A 21,365-nucleotide genomic window follows, 5' to 3' on the forward strand; every position below is an offset into this window, starting at 1 on the left:
GTGTGTTCATTGGCTGAGTTGATGTGTAGGTGAAGGATTAGGTGAGTGAGGGCAATGGATTGTTCAGTTTGGAACTGGTATAGGGACTGATGGAAAGAAGGGTTACAGCCAGAGATGGGAACTTTAAGTGTGAGGCCTTTGGGGGTAATGCCAAATGTCAGACAAGTCTGAGAAAATAAAATATGGGAGTGTAATCTGGCTAGGGCGAAGGCATGTTGGCAGAGGCAATGTAAATAAAACTTAATGGGGTCGTTGTGGGGATGTTGTGAGGGTGACATGGTATTAGAAGGTGGAAAGTGTAACATCAGGCTGAAATGAAAATGAAAATAAAAACATATGGGGAGAGATAAAGGTGAACTAGAAAGCAACCGGAGATCTGGTGTGAAAAAAGGCGAAAAAGTGTTGGTTATAGCTGGGCCATGTTGATCCTGTGGTGAACTTGGGTTGGTAGACAACGATGTGCACAAAGGTTAGGTAGTTGTGTTGCCGCCAAAACACGTTAAAGGGTGGAGCAATTCGGGAAAATTTCGAAAAACTGCGTGTAAATGTATTAAAAGGAGTGGTTTTGTGGTGGCAGATTGTGAAAATGAGGCTAACAATTGTCTGACGAAGAAATAATGACGTTAAAGCCTGTGAGAAGCGGCTAAAAAAGATCAGTGATGTGGGAAAACCGGAAATGGAAAAAAGCGAAAGTTATTAGAACTAGCCGAAATGGGGGAGTGTCTCCCGTCAGTACGCACTTGGCTGTTTTGACGTTTACTGACCGGAAGTTGGTTTCACGTGACGAGGCATCCTGTTCGAAGACGCCATTCATGTTGATGTTTGCCTTGTGCTCCATTTAACTGCTTTCGTTGTTTGTTGTTATTTCGTTGCTGCTGTTCCGTTTTGTTATTGTTTCTTGTTATTGTTTAGTTTGTTTTAGCAAACATGAGTGATTCCCAAGAAACGCTCTATAAGTGTGAGGAATGCAGTTCAGAGTTTAAAATGCGAATGAACCTCTACGCCCATATGAGGAAAGTTCATGAACCTGATATCCATGTGTCTAAAAAAGGAAAAGGCAGAGAATTGTGTCCCCAGTGCGGAATTGCATTTATGAGATGCAGTTCATTAAAACGTCATCAAATAACTGTGCATGGCATGAAGTCGGAGGAAAACAGTCGGAAATGCCGCATTATTTGCCCACAGTGCTCTCTCTCGTTTCTCACCTATGACACACTGAGAACACTTATTCAAGAGAACCATGACGTTAGTTTTGAGTGTCAGGAGATAGAATTTGGTTGTCTTGCAGGTTTGTTTTTTATATTTATTGTGTTAGTCACGTTTTAGTAAATTTTGTTGATCCCAAGTACATGACTTAAAAATACTGCCTTAACATTTTTTTCAGACTTTGGAGAGTGGAAAATTTCATACAAAAAGTAAACCATGTTCGTTATGTAATGAATTGTTCGGAGCAGGAGCGACTAGAAAAACGTGTTCGATATTACCACTGCCATCGCTCTTTCAATTTCAATTCTAAAGGAACAGGTGCCAGGTGTGTGAAAAGTATGGGCACGAATAAAATAGGCAGTACTTGTCCATCCAACATGCAAGTGACAATAACAGAGGACAAATGCTGCTTAAAATTTTTTCGAAAACATGGGACACACCCAAGATGTTGGAAGAACATTTCTGCATGGGAACGAGAGGGCAGAGTTGGCAGGTAAAATGGATTATGTTACACTTATGTACATGAAACATGAAATTATCAAATTTATTTGTGTGAACAGACGTAGGGTCTATCAATGTGCTTCATTTTTATTTCCTTTTTTTTTCTTTTTTCAGGACGGCTGTCACAGGGTGTTCCTGTTGGACGAGTTTTACAAGATGTCCGAAGTGCACCAGTCGCTGCAAGTGTGGAGAGAATCCATCTCCTTGAGAAAAAAGATTTGCATAATATAAAAAGGGATTTTGATATTGGTTATGCAACGAAGAAGCATGAAAATGATGCAGTGAGTGTGAAATTGTGGGTCGAAGAAATGAAGAGACAAAGTGACAACCCAGTACTGTATTTCAAGCAGCAAAAACAAGTGCATCCTAATTTTCAAGATGAAGACTTCATTCTTATTATAATGACAGACTTTCAGGCCGAACAACTTCTAAAGTATGGAGAAGATAAAATATGTGTGGATGGCACTCATGGCATGACTGCATACGATTTTCAACTTTTTACTATTGTCGTTGTTGATAGATATGGTGCTGGAATGCCAGTTGCATTTTGTTTTTCAAATAGGGGAGACATGTGCTTACTGTCTTTTTATTTCAAATGTGTGAGAGAGAAGGGTGGGCACTGTAAAGACCAATGTGTTTATGTCTGACGATGCACCAGCATTTTATAATGCATGGTCAGCAGTAATGGGACCTGTGCCAAACCAGTTGCTGTGTTCTTGGCGTATACAACGGAACTGGTCTCAGAATTTAAGGAGAATTTCTGGGGGTAGTGAGAAAAAATCAGCAGTGTTTAGTTCACTAAAGCGACTTCAGACTGAACTGGATATAGATGTTTTTAGTTGTAGTCTGGAGAAAGTGGTGGAAGACTTATTGAATGATCCGGATACTGCAGAATTTGGCAGGTACTTTCTTAAGATGTACTGCCAGCGAGTGGAAAAGTGGGCGTATTGTTTTAGGCACCGACTGGGCATTAATACAAACAATTACTTGGAGTCCCCACATAAAGTTATTAAATACAGTTATCTAGAAGGGAAAAAGTGCAGAAGGCTGGATAAGTCATTAAATGCTTTGTTATGTTTAGTGAGAGACAAAGTATATGAGGGCTTAGTGAAGCTCTCAAAATGTAAGCAGTGCTCTAGGGCATCAAGAGTGAAAGCAAGCCACAACGATAGCTCAGCTATAACAAATGGGATGATTTTATGCAGGGGTGAAGGGTTGTGGGAAGTGCTTTCTTCCACTGGTTGTGAAGTGTATGTTGTTGTAAAAAATTCAGAACTGATATGCGAAAGAAAATGTTCACTTAAGTGTAACACCTGCAACATATGTGTACATTCGTATAAATGCAGCTGTTTAGACAACATTTTAAATTTTAACATATGTAAGCATATACATGCATGTGCCAAATCATTGTCTGGTGCTGTCCAGGAGAGTGAACAGTGTTCCTTGTCCTCTAGTGCAGACAATGAATATGTGTCAGCATTGCTTTCTGGCAATTCAGAAAAATCTGCTGACACATTTGAACAGGATGTGATGTCTCACCGTGAAACTATAGTTGCACTCAGCAAAGGAACACAGTGGACAGGAGACTAAGGCCAAAGTATTGAAGGATCTGAAGAAGATCATTGGTAATCTTAATAAAGATTTTTCTTTCTCAGAAGAAAACCAGTAAATGTGAATGCCAAGATTGAATCTCAGGCTAGATTTTTATCCACAAAGCAGAGAAGGATTTTGTGAGGGGTGATTAAGTGTTAAAAAAAAGGTAAACTCCAGGTTGGAATACCAACAATATTAGGAAAAAAATAGTTTGCCACTTACTGTAAAGGTGACATGTTGAGTTGCAGACAGGCACAATGTAAAGAATGTTACACATTTAGTTTTTGGCCAAAGCCTTCTCCAGAAAACAAAACACAAACAGATTAACACTAGCAAGCACACATGACCAATATCTCCCACTGCAGATAGTGGAGACGTGTGCAGGGAGTGTGCTTGCGTGTGTAAATCTTTTTGTGTTTTCTTTTCTGAAGAAGTCTTTGGCCAAAAGCTAAATGTGTAACAGTCTTTACATTGTGCCTGTTTGCAACTCAACATGTCACCTTTACAGCGAATAGCAAACTATCCTTTTCCTAATATTGTTAATGCACATAAAGGTGGTCTTGTACATTATGTCAATTTGTGTGTGTGTGAGTGAGAGAGATTCCATGTAGTTGAAGGTGAATAAAAATTTAAATTTACTTGTGCATTTTTTGAGTTTTGTTAATCATGATATACTAAAATAATGCTGTCCCACAATCTTGGCTCATTCAAACTGTATTCTATAATTCAGTGATATCTAATTGTGTAAATAAAACTGAATTGCACAATGAAACATTATAATTGGTCTGTATCAGTGTTTGGTAAAGGATTTGAGTTAACAAAAGACAACAAAGAAAGTAATGGAATTTGTCATGATTTTACTACTGTGTTTGAGCACAAAAATCAAGGATTTAGTGTCACGCTACAGCAAGTCTTAGTTTCTATGTAAAAGAAAACTGGCTGAAATTCTCAAAAGTGCTTAAATGTCATGTCTGTTATGACAAAATACTTTACCACACACAGAGTTTGCCTGTGTTGCGACATTTTTTGGTCTTCTGTGGATAGCTATAATCAAATTTGGTTTTGATGGTCTGAAATAACTCTTTAAATGCATTAATTACAGCCATGTCTTGTAATCCCACCTGTGAGTCTACTGCAGTTAGCGCTGTTTGAAAAGAGTTTAATGTTTCCTTGTTAATGATCCTTTTTGTGAATACATAATTAGAATGCTAGGAAACAGCTGGTTGATTATTAGTTCTCTTTGTATAAAGTCCCATGACTAGTGCTCCGTTGGCAGACGTCATTGGGTCAACTAAAGTCATCTCATAGTCCCATGTATTTAGATTTGGGATAACAGTGTCAAGGCAGGCATCACCTCTGGTTGGTAAATGACATGCTACAAATAGTCCATAAATTGTTAACAGATTCATAAATTTTCCTCCTTAGAACTCTCCTTGCAAAAGTGTACATTGAAATGAACACCCAGTGCAATTTCTGATTTCAAGTGCATAAAATAGCACAGCCAAGATTCTATTTAGATGAGAAAATTTTCAAAGTTGCCATCTGGAGAATGGTATACTAGACAACAATTATTATAATAAGATTTAATAAGTCCGAAGCAGCCAACTCAAAATCTAGGTCCACACAGTAGCTTTTAAAATCAATTTCTTTAACACTAGATTTTCTGTTGGTATATTTAGATACATCACCGAAGGAAGCAGGTGTTCTGCACCATGCACATATTGAATTTAGGCATTCAATTCAGTTATACTACCCTGCTTCTAGTGCTGATAACCAATGTTTACACACACAGTAAAATTGGCTTCACTTCTATAAAAAGTGATAACACATTAAGTTTAGTTCTAAGATACAGGCATTATGGGAGTAACTTTCTGAGCACTATGTGACCCATCTACACTTAATTCTTCTTTCTGTTTGTCACAGAAAAGATTATTTCACAGGAATATTGGCGACACTATGGAATAAAAAAAACGATACATCACAATATTTTTGGGCCATGTAGCATTATCCATTACATTATATCTAAGCTCAGGGTAAACTATTTCACAGGAATATTGGCGACACAATGGAATAAAGAAAACGATACATCACAATATTTTTGGGCCATGTAGCATTATCCATTACATTATATCTAAGCTCAGGGTAAACACTTTCAAGATTTTCACCATTTTTTTAAGACGTTTTCTAGAGTTGTACAAATTATGACTCTGTCCAGGTCTAGCCATGATCTTTTTCCACCATACAGCATTCCTTATGCAGGTTTTCAACAGGGCTGGAACTATACTATGGCTACTTAAAAGCCGCTTTTCGTCGTCCAAAATATTAAAAATACTTCATATTCCCCGGTTTGGTCCCCCTACATGTGAATGCAAAATAAACCGAGGTAGCAGACTTATGAGCAGTATTGCCTTGTGTTAACCTTTTAACCACATTTATTTTCCATATTTTACGCACATTTCGTTATAACAACTAAGATTCACAGAAAGAAAGGGAAAAAAAACCTGACACTAATCGGCAGAATATTTCGGCGAATCTGTACGCACATATATCAATTACGTAAATTTCAGTATGGGCCTACTGCAGAAATTTTACACTATTCTTTTTATTGAACATGAAGGACTAAATCATAAGATGGAAATTACTTCGTGCTTAACTAATTCCGTCAGTATTCACGTGTGCAACTCAGTGATCTCCATACTGATGCAACTGCACTGCATGAAAACCGTCCTTGCAGCAAAGTGTTTACTGAAGGGACAGTCACGTGACTTCCGGCAGCCAAACGTCAAAACAGCCAAGTGCGTACTGTCGGGAGACACTCCCGCCGAAATGGCTGTGTGATAGCTGAAAGGAACTGTTTGTGAACTGGAAACGGTGGATTTTATAGCAGCGGTAGTGTTGAAAGCGGAAAAAAAAATTTTAGGTTATGGTTTGGAAGTGGGTTACGTATTATTGAGGATAAAATTGTATGGTAGATTCGGTAAAGAGGAGAAGGTGAATACAAAGTGAAACTACTTGCACAAACAGAAAGAGAAAATAAGATGACAGGAAAGATTTCGAAATGCAACCGTGACAATAACAAACGTAATTGTTGGGTTCAAATTAATGATATGAATATAATAGAGGGAAACATTCCAGGTGGGAAAAATATATCTAAAAACAAAGATGATGTGACTTACCAAATGAAAGTACTGGCAGGTCGATAGACACACAAACAAACACAAACATACACATAAAATTCAAGCTTTCGCAACCTATGGTTGCTTCATCAGGAAAGATTATATTAGGAAGTTCACTGGGTGTATTTTAAAATCCCTGTTCCTTCCCTCTTTCCTGATGAAGCAACCGTAGGTTGCGAAAGCTTGAATTTTATGTGTATGTTTGTGTTTGTTTGTGTGTCTATCGACCTGCCAGTACTTTCATTTGGTAAGTCACATCATCTTTGTTTTTAGATATGTTAAATAATTTAGTTAGATGTGAATGTGTTGAGGTGAACTTCTCTAGCCAGAAATTTGCTATTTTATCTTTTCCAGGGGCTTTCCAATTGTGAGTAGAATTAATTGCTTGGGTGACTTCATGTTGCAAAATTATCACTTCAGGCATTTGTGGTATCATCTTGTATGTGTCTGTTTCTGCTTGTATTCACCGTGCATGCCTGTTATGTTGTACCGGGTTTGACAATATGTTGCTCCAGAAGTGTTCCATGTCTGTTATGTTTGGTGGATTGACTATTTTAATGTGTGTGTTATCTATTGTTTGGTAAAATTTCTTTTGGTTTGTGTTGAATGTTTGGTTTTGTTTCCTTCCATTTTCACTTTTTTTGTATCTTCTAAGTCGTTTGGCCAATGCCTGTAATTTCTGCTTCTTTTCATCTAATTGCTCTATCGCTTCTTGTAACCTTTTTCATTTTTTTTCTGACATTTCATTTCTTATAAATTGTGTTAGCTGTCCGATGTCTTTTCTCAGTTTTTCTATTCTGGTCTGTAGCCTGTGTTGCCATGCTGGTTTTGTGGGTTTCTTCTGTGTGTTGGTTGGTTCTGATCTCTGCCTAGTGTGTATATTTAGTGTAGTGAGTGCTCCTATATAAACCAGTAGTTGTAACTCTTCCATAGTTGTGTTTTCATTTATTTTGTTGTGTGTGATTGTGTTGATAGTTGTTATTGTTGTTTCGACTTGTGGGTTATTCGGCGGTCTATGCAAGAATGGTCTAATGTCTGTATTTGTGTCTTTGTATTCTATATATGTCAGCTGAAATTTTTCTTCTATATCTAACATGTGTGTCACTTCGTGTTCTATTTGTGCTTGTTCTAGTGGCCGTCTTAATATGTCGTTTTCCTCTGATTGTTTAATTGATGCGTGGTGTTCTTTGTTTGTTTGCTCTGGGATGTTTGAGTCCATTACTGTATTTTCTTCTTCTTCTGATTGCACATTATTTTGTTCCAGTATTTGTTGTACTTGTTGTTTGATGTTTTCTAATTCTGACTGGGGTATCCTGTTATTTTTGATTATTACACGGATCTGATCAGCTAGTCGTTGTTCTGTTAAAAATTTTAATTCTGGGTATCTGGTAATAAATGTTGTGTATACTTGTGATCTTTATCCAGTTGTGTTGGTTCCTAGGTTTGCTGCTTGGTAATAACAGAACATGAGGTGTTGGTTAACTTCCTCTGACCATCTCATCCTCTGTCTTTGTTTTCCTTCTAGAGTGGTTGCAGGAAGCATATCCTGCAAAACACCTCTATTTGGATTTAAATCATTTTCCAGTTGGCTAGCAGTGTCGTTACCATTGTGGGCGGGCATAGGGATCAAGCGTCGTCCCCGACCATGACAGCGCTTGTCCGAGGCTTCTTTAGTTCTGTCCTGAACCAACTAATCACACTAGAAGGGGGGTTAGCCCTATTAGTGGTTTGTTCTTTTCGTCGCCTTTTACGACTGGCAGAACATACCGGAGGCCTATTCTTTTCCCAGGCCTCCACGGGGTTTATTATTATTATTATTATTATTATTATTATTATTATTATTATTACTGTTATTATAAGTATTATGGTTCCTCTTGTTACCATTCTGTCTATTTTGCTGGTTGTGTTGAGATGAGTGACTCCATTGTTGTTTCTGTTGTAATGTGAGTTATTAACCCTGTCCTCTTCCTCAAAAGCTTTGCCAAGTTTATCAACATGGTTTAAATAATTGAGCAAGCCTGAATAACGGTTTCTCACAAAATTCTTGCATCGAGAGATTGCCTGGTCTATACCTACTACCATTCAAAAATGTTGTTTTGATGCCCAGCTGTTTATTCAAGAACATCTGTTTGAATTCACTAAATGCTATGTTTAACTTTATGTTTTGACTAGCCCGTCACAACATTTCACCATCTAGGAAATGCTTGGCTAGTTTAATTTTCGCAAACTCAGGCAAGTTCAGAGGAAAACTATCTTTACATTGCCATAGGAAGTTCACTGGGTGTATTTTAAAATTCCTGGGGAAATATTTAAGGGATAAATTTTTATAAAATGGTAAAAATTTCCACTGGTTTGCAGATATGACATTTTTGCTTCAAGATCACTTAGTCGGATGTTAACCTGTTGTAAATTTTCAGACGAAGACTCAATTTTATTGTTAACACTGGTAGTATGGTTACAGATTTGATCATTGTTTAGTTTTAGTTTCTGTTCAATGAATTCCTATATATTCAACCATTATTTTGAATTCAGAGTTCCTTCTACCTATTATAACTCAGCTTGAATAACATCTTCAGTGTTCTCCACACGCAACATACATGATCAACCTTATTGTTTACTTTTTGAATTTCAAGGGCAGTCAAGTCAAGTAACTGACTAAGTTTTGAAAGGGAGTTTGCTTTTTGTTCCTGATTGTGTAAATCATGGAATTCTTTTAGATAAGCTAAATCATTATAGTCTGAGTGGGGCAGTGCACAAATGGTTTAATTCAAACTTAACTGGAAGAATGCAGAAAGTTGAAATAAGTGGTTCATGTAATGTTGAAACAACAGCTGATTCCTCAAACTGGGGGGCTATCAAGTATGGGGTCCCACAGGGTTCGGTCTCAGGTCCTTTACTGTTCTTGATATACATTAATGACTTACCATTCCACATTGATGAAGATGCAAAGTTAGTTCTTTTTGCTGATGATACAAGTATAGTGATAACATCCAAAAACCAAGAACTAAGTGATGTAATTGTAAATGATGTTTTTCACAAAATTATTAAGTGGTTCTCAGCAAATGGACTCTCTTTAAATTTTGATAAAACACAGTATATACAGTTCCGTACAGTAAATGGCACAACTCAAGTAATAAATATAGACTTTGAACAGCAGTGTGTAGCTAAGGCAGAATTTTCAAAATTTTTAGGTGTGTCCATTGATGAGAGGTTAAACTGAAAGCAACACATTGATGGTCTGCTGAGTTCAGCAATGTATGCTACTAGGGTTATTGCAAATTTTGGTGATAAGAATCTCAGTAAATTAGCTTACTATGCCTACTTTCATTCACTGCTTTCATATGGCATCATAATCTGGGGTAATTCATCGTTGAGTAGAAAAGTATTCATTGCTCAAAAACGTGTAATCAGAATAATTGCTGGAGCCCACCCACGGTCATCCTGCAGACATCTATTTAAGGATCTAGCGATCCTCACAGTAACCTCACAGTATATATATTCACTTATGAAATTTGTTGTTAATAATCCAACCCAGTTCAAAAGTAATAGCAGTGTGCATAGCTATAACACCAGGAGAAAGGGTGATCTTCACTATGCAGGGTTAAATCTGACTTTGGCACAGAAAGGGGTAAATTATGCTGCCACAAAAGTCTTTGGTCACCTACAAAACAGCATCAAAAGCCTGACAGATAGCCAACTAACATTTAAAAATAAATTAAAAGAATTTCTAGATGACAACTCCTTCTACTCATTGGCTGAATTTTTAGATATAAATTAAGGGGGGAAAAAACATAAACATTAGTGTCATGCAATATTTTGTGTAATGTAATATCTTGTACAGACATCTTTTATTAACCTGACATGTTCCACATCATTACGAAGTGTCGTATTCATGATCTATGGAACAAGTATTAATCTAATCTAATCTAATCCTGCATAGTCTGGATTTTCCTCTTCGTTGTCTTAACTGTGTTAATTAGATTAACAATACTCTTTTTCAGGTCATTGCTTTGACTTGTAAGTTCATTATTCAAATCATTATTCTGATTTGGAGGCTGGTGTTCCAAGAGTTGAGATTGATTTGTAAGCTTGTAATCCAAGAGATGAGACTGACTTGTAAGCTCGTGATCCGAAAGTTGAGATAGTCTTTCTAATGAACCTGTGGCCTGATGACTTGGAGAAAATCCTAAGAAATGTGATGCCTCAGCTGACTGTTGCAGGTTTGGTGTCAACAATTGAGGACGTTGAGTATGTGAAACCTCTCCAGTTGAATCAAGATTTTCTGTGCTTTATATATTTGAAGATAATATAGGGTACAAAACACAAAAATAAATCTCCCCAACCAGATTATCGTCACACGCAAATTCACAATAATCCTGCCTATCAACAGTCACAAGGCAAAAGAAAGTTGGAAAATGATAACCTGAGGAAAAGTAATTTAAAATTTAAAAATTGTACTCGTCTCAAATGTGGTCCAACAATGAGCTGCCACACCGCACTTTCTGTCTTGTCCCTACTGTTGTCCAATAATCGATTGTCACTCGTCACAATTAGACGCTGAAATGTAATGCAAAAATTAGTACACAGAATTATACGTATCCCAGCTCAGTGACACCATATTAAAACGCCACCCTTAATGTTTGAGAGGAGAGAAGCATTTTAATTACCACTGATTCTGAGTGTGAAAAAAATATAAAGTTTGTAGTTCTTCTTATAATTGGACAGTGGTAATAGTGAGTTCTCAATCATACCATCGGAGCAAGTTAACAGGTTGGGACTCCACCATTCACAAGTAAAGAGATGAGCAAAAAACAGAAAATTTCAAGCACCATTAAGAAAAGTTCACACAATAACTTAGCTACTCCATATGATGAGATATTCAACTTTGATATCCTCGGGGGTTGTTGCTTCAGAAAGTACAGAGTTGTCATTGATGATACACTAATTTTTAAATAAAACACAGTGTGTATCACTTTTCTTGTTTCTTTCTAAGACTGAATAGTATAGACATTGATGGTAGATACAAGTTATCATCTAACAGCCTCCGAAAGAGTCTTACACAAACAGCTTCCGAAAGGCAATAATGCAAACTCACAGTCCCTCACTTACTACTCTCTTACTACTACTACTACTACTACTACTACTACTACTACTACTATATCCTTACTGACTCTGCCTTCATGGCTCATGTGCCACTTCCTTTTACACTCCTGGAATTTGAAATAAGAACACCGTGAATTCATTGTCCCAGGAAGGGGAAACTTTATTGACACATTCCTGGGGTCAGATACATCACATGATCACACTGACAGAACCACAGGCACATAGACACAGGCAACAGAGCATGCACAATGTCAGCACTAGTACAGTGTATATCCACCTTTCGCAGCAATGCAGGCTGCTATTCTCCCATGGAGACGATCGTAGAGATGCTGGATGTAGTCCTGTGGAACGGCTTGCCATGCCATTTCCACCTGGCGCCTCAGTTGGACCAGCGTTCGTGCTGGACGTGCAGACCGCGTGAGACGATGCTTCATCCAGTCCCAAACATGCTCAATGGGGGACAGATCTGGAGATCTTGCTGGCCAGGGTAGTTGACTTACACCTTCTAGAGCATGTTGGGTGGCACGGGATACATGCGGACGTGCATTGTCCTGTTGGAACAGCAAGTTCCCTTACCGGTCTAGGAATGGTAGAACGATGGGTTCGATGACGGTTTGGATGTACCGTGCACTATTCAGTGTCCCCTCGACGATCACCAGTGGTGTACGGCCAGTGTAGGAGATCGCTCCCCACACCATGATGCCGGGTGTTGGCCCTGTGTGCCTCGGTCGTATGCAGTCCTGATTGTGGCGCTCACCTGCACGGCGCCAAACACGCATACGACCATCATTGGCACCAAGGCAGAAGCGACTCTCATCGCTGAAGACGACACGTCTCCATTCGTCCCTCCATTCACGCCTGTCGCGACACCACTGGAGGCGGGCTGCATGATGTTGGGGCGTGAGTGGAAGACGGCCTAACGGTGTGCGGGACTGTAGGCCAGCTTCATGGAGACGGTTGCGAATGGTCCTCGCCGATACCCCAGGAGCAACAGTGTCCCTAATTTGCTGGGAAGTGGCGGTGCGGTCCCCTACAGCACTGCGTAGGATCCTACGGTCTTGGCGTGCATCCGTGCGTCGCTGCGGTCCGGTCCCAGGTCAACGGGCACGTGCACCTTCCGCCGACCACTGGCGACAACATCGATGTACTGTGGAGACCTCACGCCCCACGTGTTGAGCAATTCGGCGGTACGTCCACCCGGCCTCCCGCATGCCCACTATACGCCCTCGCTCAAAGTCCGTCAACTGCACATACGGTTCACGTCCACGCTGTCGCGGCATGCTACCAGTGTTAAAGACTGCGATGGAGCTTCGTATGCCATGGCAAACTGGCTGACACTGACGGCGGCGGTGCACAAATGCTGCGCAGCTAGCGCCATTCGACGGCCAACACCGCGGTTCCTCGTGTGTCCGCTGTGCCGTGCGTGTGATCATTGCTTATACAGCCCTCTCGCAGTGTCCGGAGCAAGTATGGTGGGTCTGACACACCGGTGTCAATGTGTTCTTTTTTCCATTTCCAGGAGTGTATACACAAAAAAAAAAAAAAAAAAAAAAAAACTGAATACATTGTTAAATGTAAGATTTACAAAACAATGATTTAAGTCATTAGATGATTACATCAAAAAATGGGCCACATATTGCCCTACATGTTCTGATATGCACTTTGGAAGAGTTTACTTAATTTCATATACAATTTCAATGAGTTTTACAGTACAACAATTTAAATTACATTTTAGTTAATTAGGAACAAATTACTTTGAATAAGATATTGTTTTAGTGACTTGGATAGTTCTCAAGTAGAACTATCATTTTAAATAATCATAATGAGTAAATATCGTAGATTTTCAGAAATTTTTTAAAGGGCAGTTTACTACTGGAGCTGGGCATAGACATAACAGTATAAAGCCCTGAAAATTAGAAATTTGAGCTAAAATGATCTCTCCAGAGAATGTTGACATGAAGATGGAATTTCAGGTAGGAATGGGAAGGTAGTCCCATTTCAAATTGTTTTAATTGTACATTTTGTATTTATAGCATACGTTACATGCCAAGTCACTATTTTAAGAACCAGCCCATCAGTACAAATTGTTGTATGTCTTTGAATGATATAACCCTTTGAGTTGAAAACAGACGGAACAAAAAGAACTATTACACATATAGCTTTTAGCCACAGCCATCATCAAGAAAAGACACACACACATTCACACAAGCAAGCACAGCTCATGCACAGATGATCCCTACCACTGCAGCTCCAACTGGAATGTGACAGACTCATTAATAGCAATCTTGAGTGGAGTGAGGAAGGCAGAGGGATAGCAGAGTGTAGGTGGGGGGAGAGGAGAGCATTGTCTGGTGGGTTGTGGAGGGACTAGAGCAGGCTGTTCCAGCTCGTCGGCTCCGTTGTGAGCCGCGGAGCGCTCCCTGCTCCAGGGAGCCGTGTCGCTCGCCGTGGCCATTCATGTGGGCCGGCACGCCGGCATGTGGCATGGCCGCCTGAGGCAGGAGGCAAGGCAAGTGTTTTGATGTGCCAGATGCATCTTACAAGATCGACAACCTCATACTCTTAACTGCTAAGATGTGGTGACATGCTACACCAGGAAATATGATGTTTAGGAAATAAATAAGAAACAACTGTTTTACAAGAAATTGCATACTAAATTTATTGGGCCTCTGTAGCTTGACATTTTCTTTTCATTACAAGACCGGAAACCTCAAAGTGTTCGCAGCATTAATGTGGAGGATGGCCTTCATTGTTGCATCCTGAAGAAATGATCGTTCCTTACTTTTTACTCTTTTCATTGCCGAGAAAAGCTGCTCATTACAATACGTAGATCCAAACATGCACATGATCTGAGCGGCATTGTTGTGAAGCTTGGGAAATGATTTTTTGCTGTAATGAACGATACCATCGTGACAAATCCAACGCGTTGTAGTACCTCTCTTTCAACAAAGTTGAATTTTGCAAATCAATAATCTCCAATTGAAGTGACGAAGACAAGTATCAGGGGAAACTGAAAAAGGAGTGCTGAACACCTTAAGTTCCATTTCCGAACTAGTGAGGTCTCGGAATCATGTATCAAACAACGTGATGAGCTGCTTTAACTTTGCTTGGTAATCACTGAAAGTAGTACCTTCAGGTAGTTTTCAAGAAGCAAGACGATTGAAGAACGTTAAATGTCCATTACTCATCTGCCTCTCAATTAAACGTAACTTTTCCATGAACGCTTTGATCTGGTCGTGCATGTCAACGATTAGCTGCCCTTTGCCATGCAATGACAGATTTAAATTATTCAGATGCATAGTTATGTCAGCTAGGAACGCCAGGTCTGATATCCATTTTATATCTTTCAGACAACGCATTTCTGCGCCTTTCATTTTGAGAAATAGGGATATTTCCTCACGAATGGCAAAGAAAACATCAAGAACTTTTCCCCGACTCAGCCAATGAACTGTACTGTGTTAAGGTATATCCCCATACTCCGCTTCCATATCTTTCAGGAATCCTTTGAATTGGTGATGATTCATTCCGTGACGCTGCACAAAATTCACACACTTCATGACATCTTTCATTACGCCACCTAGCTCTACTGTTTCAGGACACAGTGCCTCTTGGTAAATAAAACAATGAAGAGTCAAAACATCTTTCCCGAATTCGTCCCTGAGTTTATTTTTCAAACAAGAAGCAAAACCTTGGTGAGGCCCGATCATTTGTGGTGCACCGTCTGTCGCTACAGACTGGAGCTTATCCCACGGCAAATTCATATTGTCCACTGATTCACAAACAGCTTCAAAAATGTCACTTCCTGTTGCAGTGTAATCGAGTGGTACCACATCCAAGAGTTCTTCAGTTACATGCAGCTCCATGTCGACACCACACACAAAGACTGCAAGCTGAATACAGTCCGATATGTCGGTGCTTTCGTCAAGCGCCAATGAAAATGCAACAAAGCTCTCCACCTCTTTCCTCAGCTGTGTCTCTAAATCCGTTGCCATGTCCAGGATTCGACAGGCAAATCCCTTCAATTGCCTGCACCTCCCTTGGAAACAAACATTCTGCAACTGCTACCTTGCACCATTTTACGAGAGGTGCCACCGAAAACGGCTTGCCACTCATTGCAATGATGTGAGTGACCCTGTAGCTTGCTCAAATTGCACATTCAGTAGTATTTTCTCCGCCCTCATTCACCTGAAAATTATAAACGCATTACAGAACACAAACTATGTTGCATGTTTTGATACCCTCCGTATTACGAAACTGTTTTTAAACTTACGTCTCCTGGTATGTCGTTCTTAAGCCTGGCTACCAGTTCTCTGCGTGCAATGCCTTCTACCTGATCGTAGTGCGCTGCGTGAAGACGTGTATAATGTTGTTGTATATTGTACCTCTTCGAAGAATTAAATACTTTATGACATACAAGACACTGCGGACGACCATCCCTCACAATGAATAGAAAGGTATCCTCCAATAGAGGTACAGGGCTCCCGTGGCTAGTCATAGCTGTCATTGAACATGGATTATTGCGTCAGTTGCGGCTGCATGCAGCCAGGGGGTAGTGACTTCGCTTTCCCCCTCCACGCGGGCTCCGAGCTGCCGCAGTGAGCGCTCCAGAGCGCTCCATCTCCCTGGAGCTCAGTTGGAACAGCCTGGACTAGAGACTACTAGGTGAAGCATTGGGTGGTCATGGGGGGTGGGGGGAGTAAAATGAAAATATGGGGAGCAGAAAAGAAGAGAAGCAGTGAAGGGGAATGGATGGGCAGATACTTTGGTAGAGGACAGCACACAAAGAAGGTGAGAGAATATGAAAATGGAAGAGATGACTGTAACAGGTGATGGAAACTGTTGGGTGGATAGCATGGGGTCAGTAGGTTTCCATAGGTTGATTATGGGATAATTTTGTGAGTAGATAATGTTGTAATGGTGAAGGGGAGGATGTGGGCCATCTGGATCCTTCCCTCCATCACCAACTTTTCTGAACTGTGCAGATGAGAGTTATTCTTACAACTCATTCTCCACTCCTAAAATAATCCCAGCCTCAACCAGACAACCTACCAACCTCTCCCTCCTTCCCTTCCTCCCTCCCTCCCTCCTACCCTGCTATTCCTCCCTCTTCCTCGTCCCACTGCAGATTGCTATTCACATGAAAGTTGCATTCCAGTTGGCAGCAGTCATGTGCGTGTGAGGTGTGCTTGCTTGTGTGAATGTGTGTGTATTTTCTTTGCTGGAGAAGGGTATGGCTGAAAGCTCTGTGTGTAATAGTCTTTTCATTGTGCCTGTCTGCTACTCAGGGATCATCTTCATGGTGAGTAGCAATCTATCTATTTCCTAATATTGTTGATATATGAACCTGGAGTTTCTATTGTTTGAACTAAGTAAGTATTGTTCGGCTTCCTATCTTACAATTGGTGAAACTACAATATGTTATGTATCTGTCATCCTACACTTGGAAGTAGTTGCAGAAGTAGTGTGGCCCAGGTATTATGGCTGCAGACTCCTCCTACTCTGTTGCGACACCTGCATAAGCCTGGAAAGTCATTTAAGGTGTCTGCTATTACAGAATGATTTCAGATTTCTTTTCTTTGTGATGCATGTAGTCACTTTCCGTTACAACAAGTGCACTGTATTTTTACTGCTGTTACACTATGAGATATACAACATTAGCCATATCCAATGTTTCTTGTATATTCTGGCTGTCAATCTGTGACCAACTTCTCTTGTTAGAGATGTCAACCACCAAGTTTTTCATATCCCTGGGGGTTCCATGGATCAGAGTGTATCTTCTAGGCAGGATGTAAGTGGCATAGAATAATCACTCCCTGTAGTAAGTGTCGCAATGTGCCTTATATCTTCGCCCCATACCCGCTTCCTCCTAACCGCCCCCCAATGAATGTGACAATGCTAACATCTAGCTCTTGTAACCATGTAAAAGTTCCATAGGTTATGTTGTTATTGTACAGTGATCAATATGTGTAGTTATCTTCAAATAGATACTATCCATTATCCTTCATTTATACATATTGTCATTAAAATTTAAAGAAGGTAGAAGCAATTGTAGCCTTGTGCTGTATGCCATTAAAAAAATTATGCCAAGGTATTCTAAGGAGAAAAAACTGAAATTAAATGAGATAAGTTGCCCTTGTCATTTAGTCTAGTTGTACTGTCACATCTTGCAGCATGGCCGCTGCCCCAGAACATTCTTTGTTTCTTAACTGTTGATTGGCGAAAAGAGTTAAGTGCAGATACCTGGATCTCTTTATTACTGAAATCATTAGAAGTAATTTCTTGGGAGCAATTATTTGTTTGTTTATTGGCCCTAGCATTATGTCACTTATGCACCTTACCGAATTAACTTTCTTTTCTCTGTTGACACTTTGGTGGGTAATGACTGCCTTCATTATTTTTGCCTCGGTGACCTTCACCAGGTCTATAACCTCCATGTTCCTTTTGAATATCTCTAATCTTTCGATATATGTTAATAAATCACTAACTGTGGACCATCCCCTATCCAGATTTCTTTTATCACAAGATACGAAAGTCTTAGTGCTAATACCTTAACTAGATACTCTTCGTCTAACCGACTGCCTAGATATTTGGATCTTGTAAGATGGCATTTTACGTATTTCTTACAAGTTGCCCACGTACTACTGTAAAACTTGGAATCTTGTTATATCTAAAAACAAAGATGATGTAACTTACCAAACGAAAGCGTTGGTATGTTGATAGACACACAAACAAACACAAACACACACACAAAATTCAAGCTTTCGCAACTCACGGTTGCTTCATCAGGAAAGAGGGAAGGAGAGGGAAAGACGAAAGGATGTGGGTTTTAAGGGAGAGGGTAAGGAGTCATTCCAATCCCAGGAACAGAAAGACTTACCTTGGGGGGAAAAAGGAAAGGTATACACTCGCACACACACACATATCCATCCGCACATATACAGACACAAGCAGACATTTGTAAAGGCAAAGAGTTTGGGCAGAGATGTCAGTCGAGGCGGAAGTACAGAGGCAAAGATGTTGTTGAATGACAGGTGAGGTATGAGCAGCGGAAACTTGAAATTAGCAGAGGTTGAGGCCTGGTGGGTAACGGGAAGAGAGGATATACTGAAGGGCAAGTTCCCATCTCTGGAGTTCTGATAGGTTGGTGTTAGTGGGAAGTATCCAGATAACCCGGACGGTGTAACACTGTGCCAAGATGTGCTGGTCGTGCACCAAGGCATGTTTAGCCACAGGGTGATCCTCATTACCAACAAACACTGTCTGCCTGTGTCCATTCATGTGAATGGACAGTTTGTTGCTGGTCATTCCCACATAGAAAGCTTCACAGTGTAGGCAGGTCAGTTGGTAAATCACGTGAGTGCTTTCACACGTGGCTCTGCCTTTGATCGTGTACACTTTCTGGGTTACAGGACTGGAGTAGGTGGTGGTGGGAGGGTGCATGGGACAGGTTTTACACCGGGCGAGGTTACAAGGGTAGGAGCCAGAGGGTAGGGAAGGTGGTTTGGGGATTTCATAGGGATGAACCAAGAGGTTACGACGGTTGTTTAGCAACTCCTCAGTTAACCTAGTCATTGTTTGTAAGTTAGAAATTGAATTACACGTTTCCTTTTTCTCTTCTTTCAATTCCTGTATATGTTTTTCAAAATTCTCACACATTGCAGATAATTCTGTTCTAATATGTACCATGTTTATATTGAGTTTAATAGACCATCTTGTCCTAAGATTTACTGTTTTTGCATTCCACTCTTCAATTGCTTTATTGAATTTAGCATTCATTTTCTCCATGAACACTCTTAATATCTCTTCTACAGGTTGTGATGTACTCTGGGTGATTAAAGGCATATACCAAACAATAACAAATCTACTGCCAAACCTTCATATCTCAGCATTGACCTTACAGTGCACCAAGCTAACAAACTTTATCAGACAACTGCACTCCTGATTACCTCACCCATACACTACAACACTGCAATCAGACAAAAAAAAAAAAAATCATCAGTTTGAGTCAAACACAGTTCATAAAACGTTTGTGACAATCTCACCGTGTAGTGCCGCTGATGAGACACTAATGCAACACAGTGGGTGAAGTGCTAAGCTGCTGTTGCTACTGTGGCTGTTGTTTAGTGAACGGCCAACCAGACCATAACCAGCTGCTGTACACCAACATAGAAGTGCTGGTCTTCCCACCCGCCTACCTTATATTCTCTTCTGATTCTCAGTTATTGTCACAGGAATTAATCTTTACTCTTCAGCTGTTTGACTCCTTGTGAATTTTCCTTTTTAACTGCAATGCTAGTCATAACTAAAGTATCACATACTCAGAGTTGTTGATCAGTTGCCATGGATAACTACTGCAAATTCTGGAGATATATCTCTTCATAAAGCTATAATTTCCTTTTAATTTTGACTTATTCCTGTCTTTTCTATCAAATATTATTACTTGCTAGCACAGACACATCTGATCACCCTGACATGGTCGCTAGATATCTGATGTACCGTGTCTGTTATGTCCATTTGCATGTATTTTTTGGCTGCTGTAGATTATAAACTTAACCTTCTTGCACTTGGGAAGTAGTTGCAGAATGAAGTGTGACAGCTGAGTTCAACCATATCTGATGACATATAGAATATTCTTTCACTAAATACGGATGTCCATATATACTAGCAAACACCTGTAACTATAGATGGAAACAATACCAAAAGACAATAACACCAAACAACCAAACATGTGTAAAAATCACCTTGGGGAAATATTGTGGGAATTATAACTATGTAAGAATGTTCTGCGTATTGAAATATACTGCTGACATTGGTAGGAATGAACAAGGTTATCTGGCTCTTTTGTAATCCCCAAAAATGTAATCACAAATAGTGAGCGATGTAATGTAATTTATCAAACATTACTACCACCATATTTCAACTACAGGAAAAAGTTAATATATTACAACTGTTCAATTTGTAGTGAGACCATTACTAGGAACTGGCAACTGAGCCAGATACATAAGTTTTGCCTATATCACAAAATTTTGTACTTAATTACATTTCTCAATGTATGGGAGGAACTCATTTTATTTGTTAGTTTGGCCATAAGTAAGGAAAGAAGTAACTGAATTGTTGTTAAATTGCACATCTTGTATTTCACTATGGAAGCATAAAAATTACTGTGACTTTTGTATTTAAAGATGTGTACCTGTAAATTAGAAGTATTTTGCCATCTGAGATGTCAACTCAGTGTAAAACTTTTGTTTGTAATTCACGTGAAGTCTGTTTATAACAATTAACCCACTGTTGTGTTTACTATAAATACTGGTGGATTTTTGTAGCCAGCAAGTCAACCTTGCATCAAATTTTGAGCAGGACTCTATGTTTGTCATCAGACCTTACAATGTGGTAACAAACAATATTTATTTAAAATTGTGTATCTGTAAACTTGATTATTATATGAATCATAGTAAAGTCTGCAGATAGGAAAAATTTCAGATTATCTACAAGAATCAGCTGTTGCAAAGAAGAAAACAAGAAGATAAGTATTTGTACTTCACTGAATTTACACCCCTGTTGATGAACTATTCACAAAAGCCGTTGTCACAAACAGTGAGAAATTCTTTACACTTCAGCAGATTTTGAAATGGCCCAATGTTTCAAGAGGTACTGTGGCCCAGGTATCAGACTCCATCTCCTCCGTTGCAATGCCTGTGTCAACCTGGAAAGTCGCTTAAGATACCAGCTATTGCTCAATGATTTCAGATTCTTCTTCTTTGCAATATATGAATTCACATTCCGTTG

At 39.6% G+C, this 21,365-nt stretch overlaps 2 protein-coding genes across 3 annotated transcripts; both read left to right on the forward strand.

Moving 5' to 3' along the window:
- Positions 1-750: 750 nt before the first annotated feature.
- LOC124803098 (zinc finger protein 677-like) lies at positions 751-1,609 on the forward strand. Its single transcript, XM_047264253.1, has 2 exons — positions 751-1,288; positions 1,385-1,609. Exons 1-2 carry the CDS (start codon positions 928-930, stop codon positions 1,417-1,419), a joined length of 396 nt encoding a protein of 131 aa, XP_047120209.1. The 5' UTR covers positions 751-927; the 3' UTR covers positions 1,420-1,609.
- Positions 1,610-1,636: 27 nt separating this feature from the next.
- LOC124802916 lies at positions 1,637-3,938 on the forward strand. 2 transcript variants are annotated; one of them, XM_047263985.1, is made up of 2 exons: positions 1,637-1,699; positions 1,822-3,938. In XM_047263985.1, exon 2 carries the CDS (start codon positions 2,347-2,349, stop codon positions 3,295-3,297), a length of 951 nt encoding a protein of 316 aa, XP_047119941.1. In that variant the 5' UTR covers positions 1,637-1,699; positions 1,822-2,346; the 3' UTR covers positions 3,298-3,938. The 2 variants fall into 2 exon arrangements, with proteins under 2 accessions (XP_047119941.1, XP_047119942.1); XM_047263986.1 differs by having other exon boundaries at positions 1,662-1,699; positions 1,836-3,938.
- Positions 3,939-21,365: the final 17,427 nt, after the last annotated feature.

The sequence above is a fragment of the Schistocerca piceifrons genome, chromosome 6, assembly GCF_021461385.2.
Source record: "Schistocerca piceifrons isolate TAMUIC-IGC-003096 chromosome 6, iqSchPice1.1, whole genome shotgun sequence".
NCBI lineage: Eukaryota > Metazoa > Arthropoda > Insecta > Orthoptera > Acrididae > Schistocerca > Schistocerca piceifrons.

Excerpts from the sequence above, each read along its gene's own strand:
- LOC124803098 (XM_047264253.1), top strand. The coding sequence starts at position 928 with ATGAGTGATTCCCAAGAAACGCTCTATAAGTGTGAGGAATGCAGTTCA. Across the intron at positions 1,289-1,384 it reads AGAATTTGGTTGTCTTGCAG|ACTTTGGAGAGTGGAAAATT; the intron begins GTTTGTTTTTTA and ends CATTTTTTTCAG.
- LOC124802916 (XM_047263985.1), top strand. The coding sequence starts at position 2,347 with ATGTCTGACGATGCACCAGCATTTTATAATGCATGGTCAGCAGTAATG.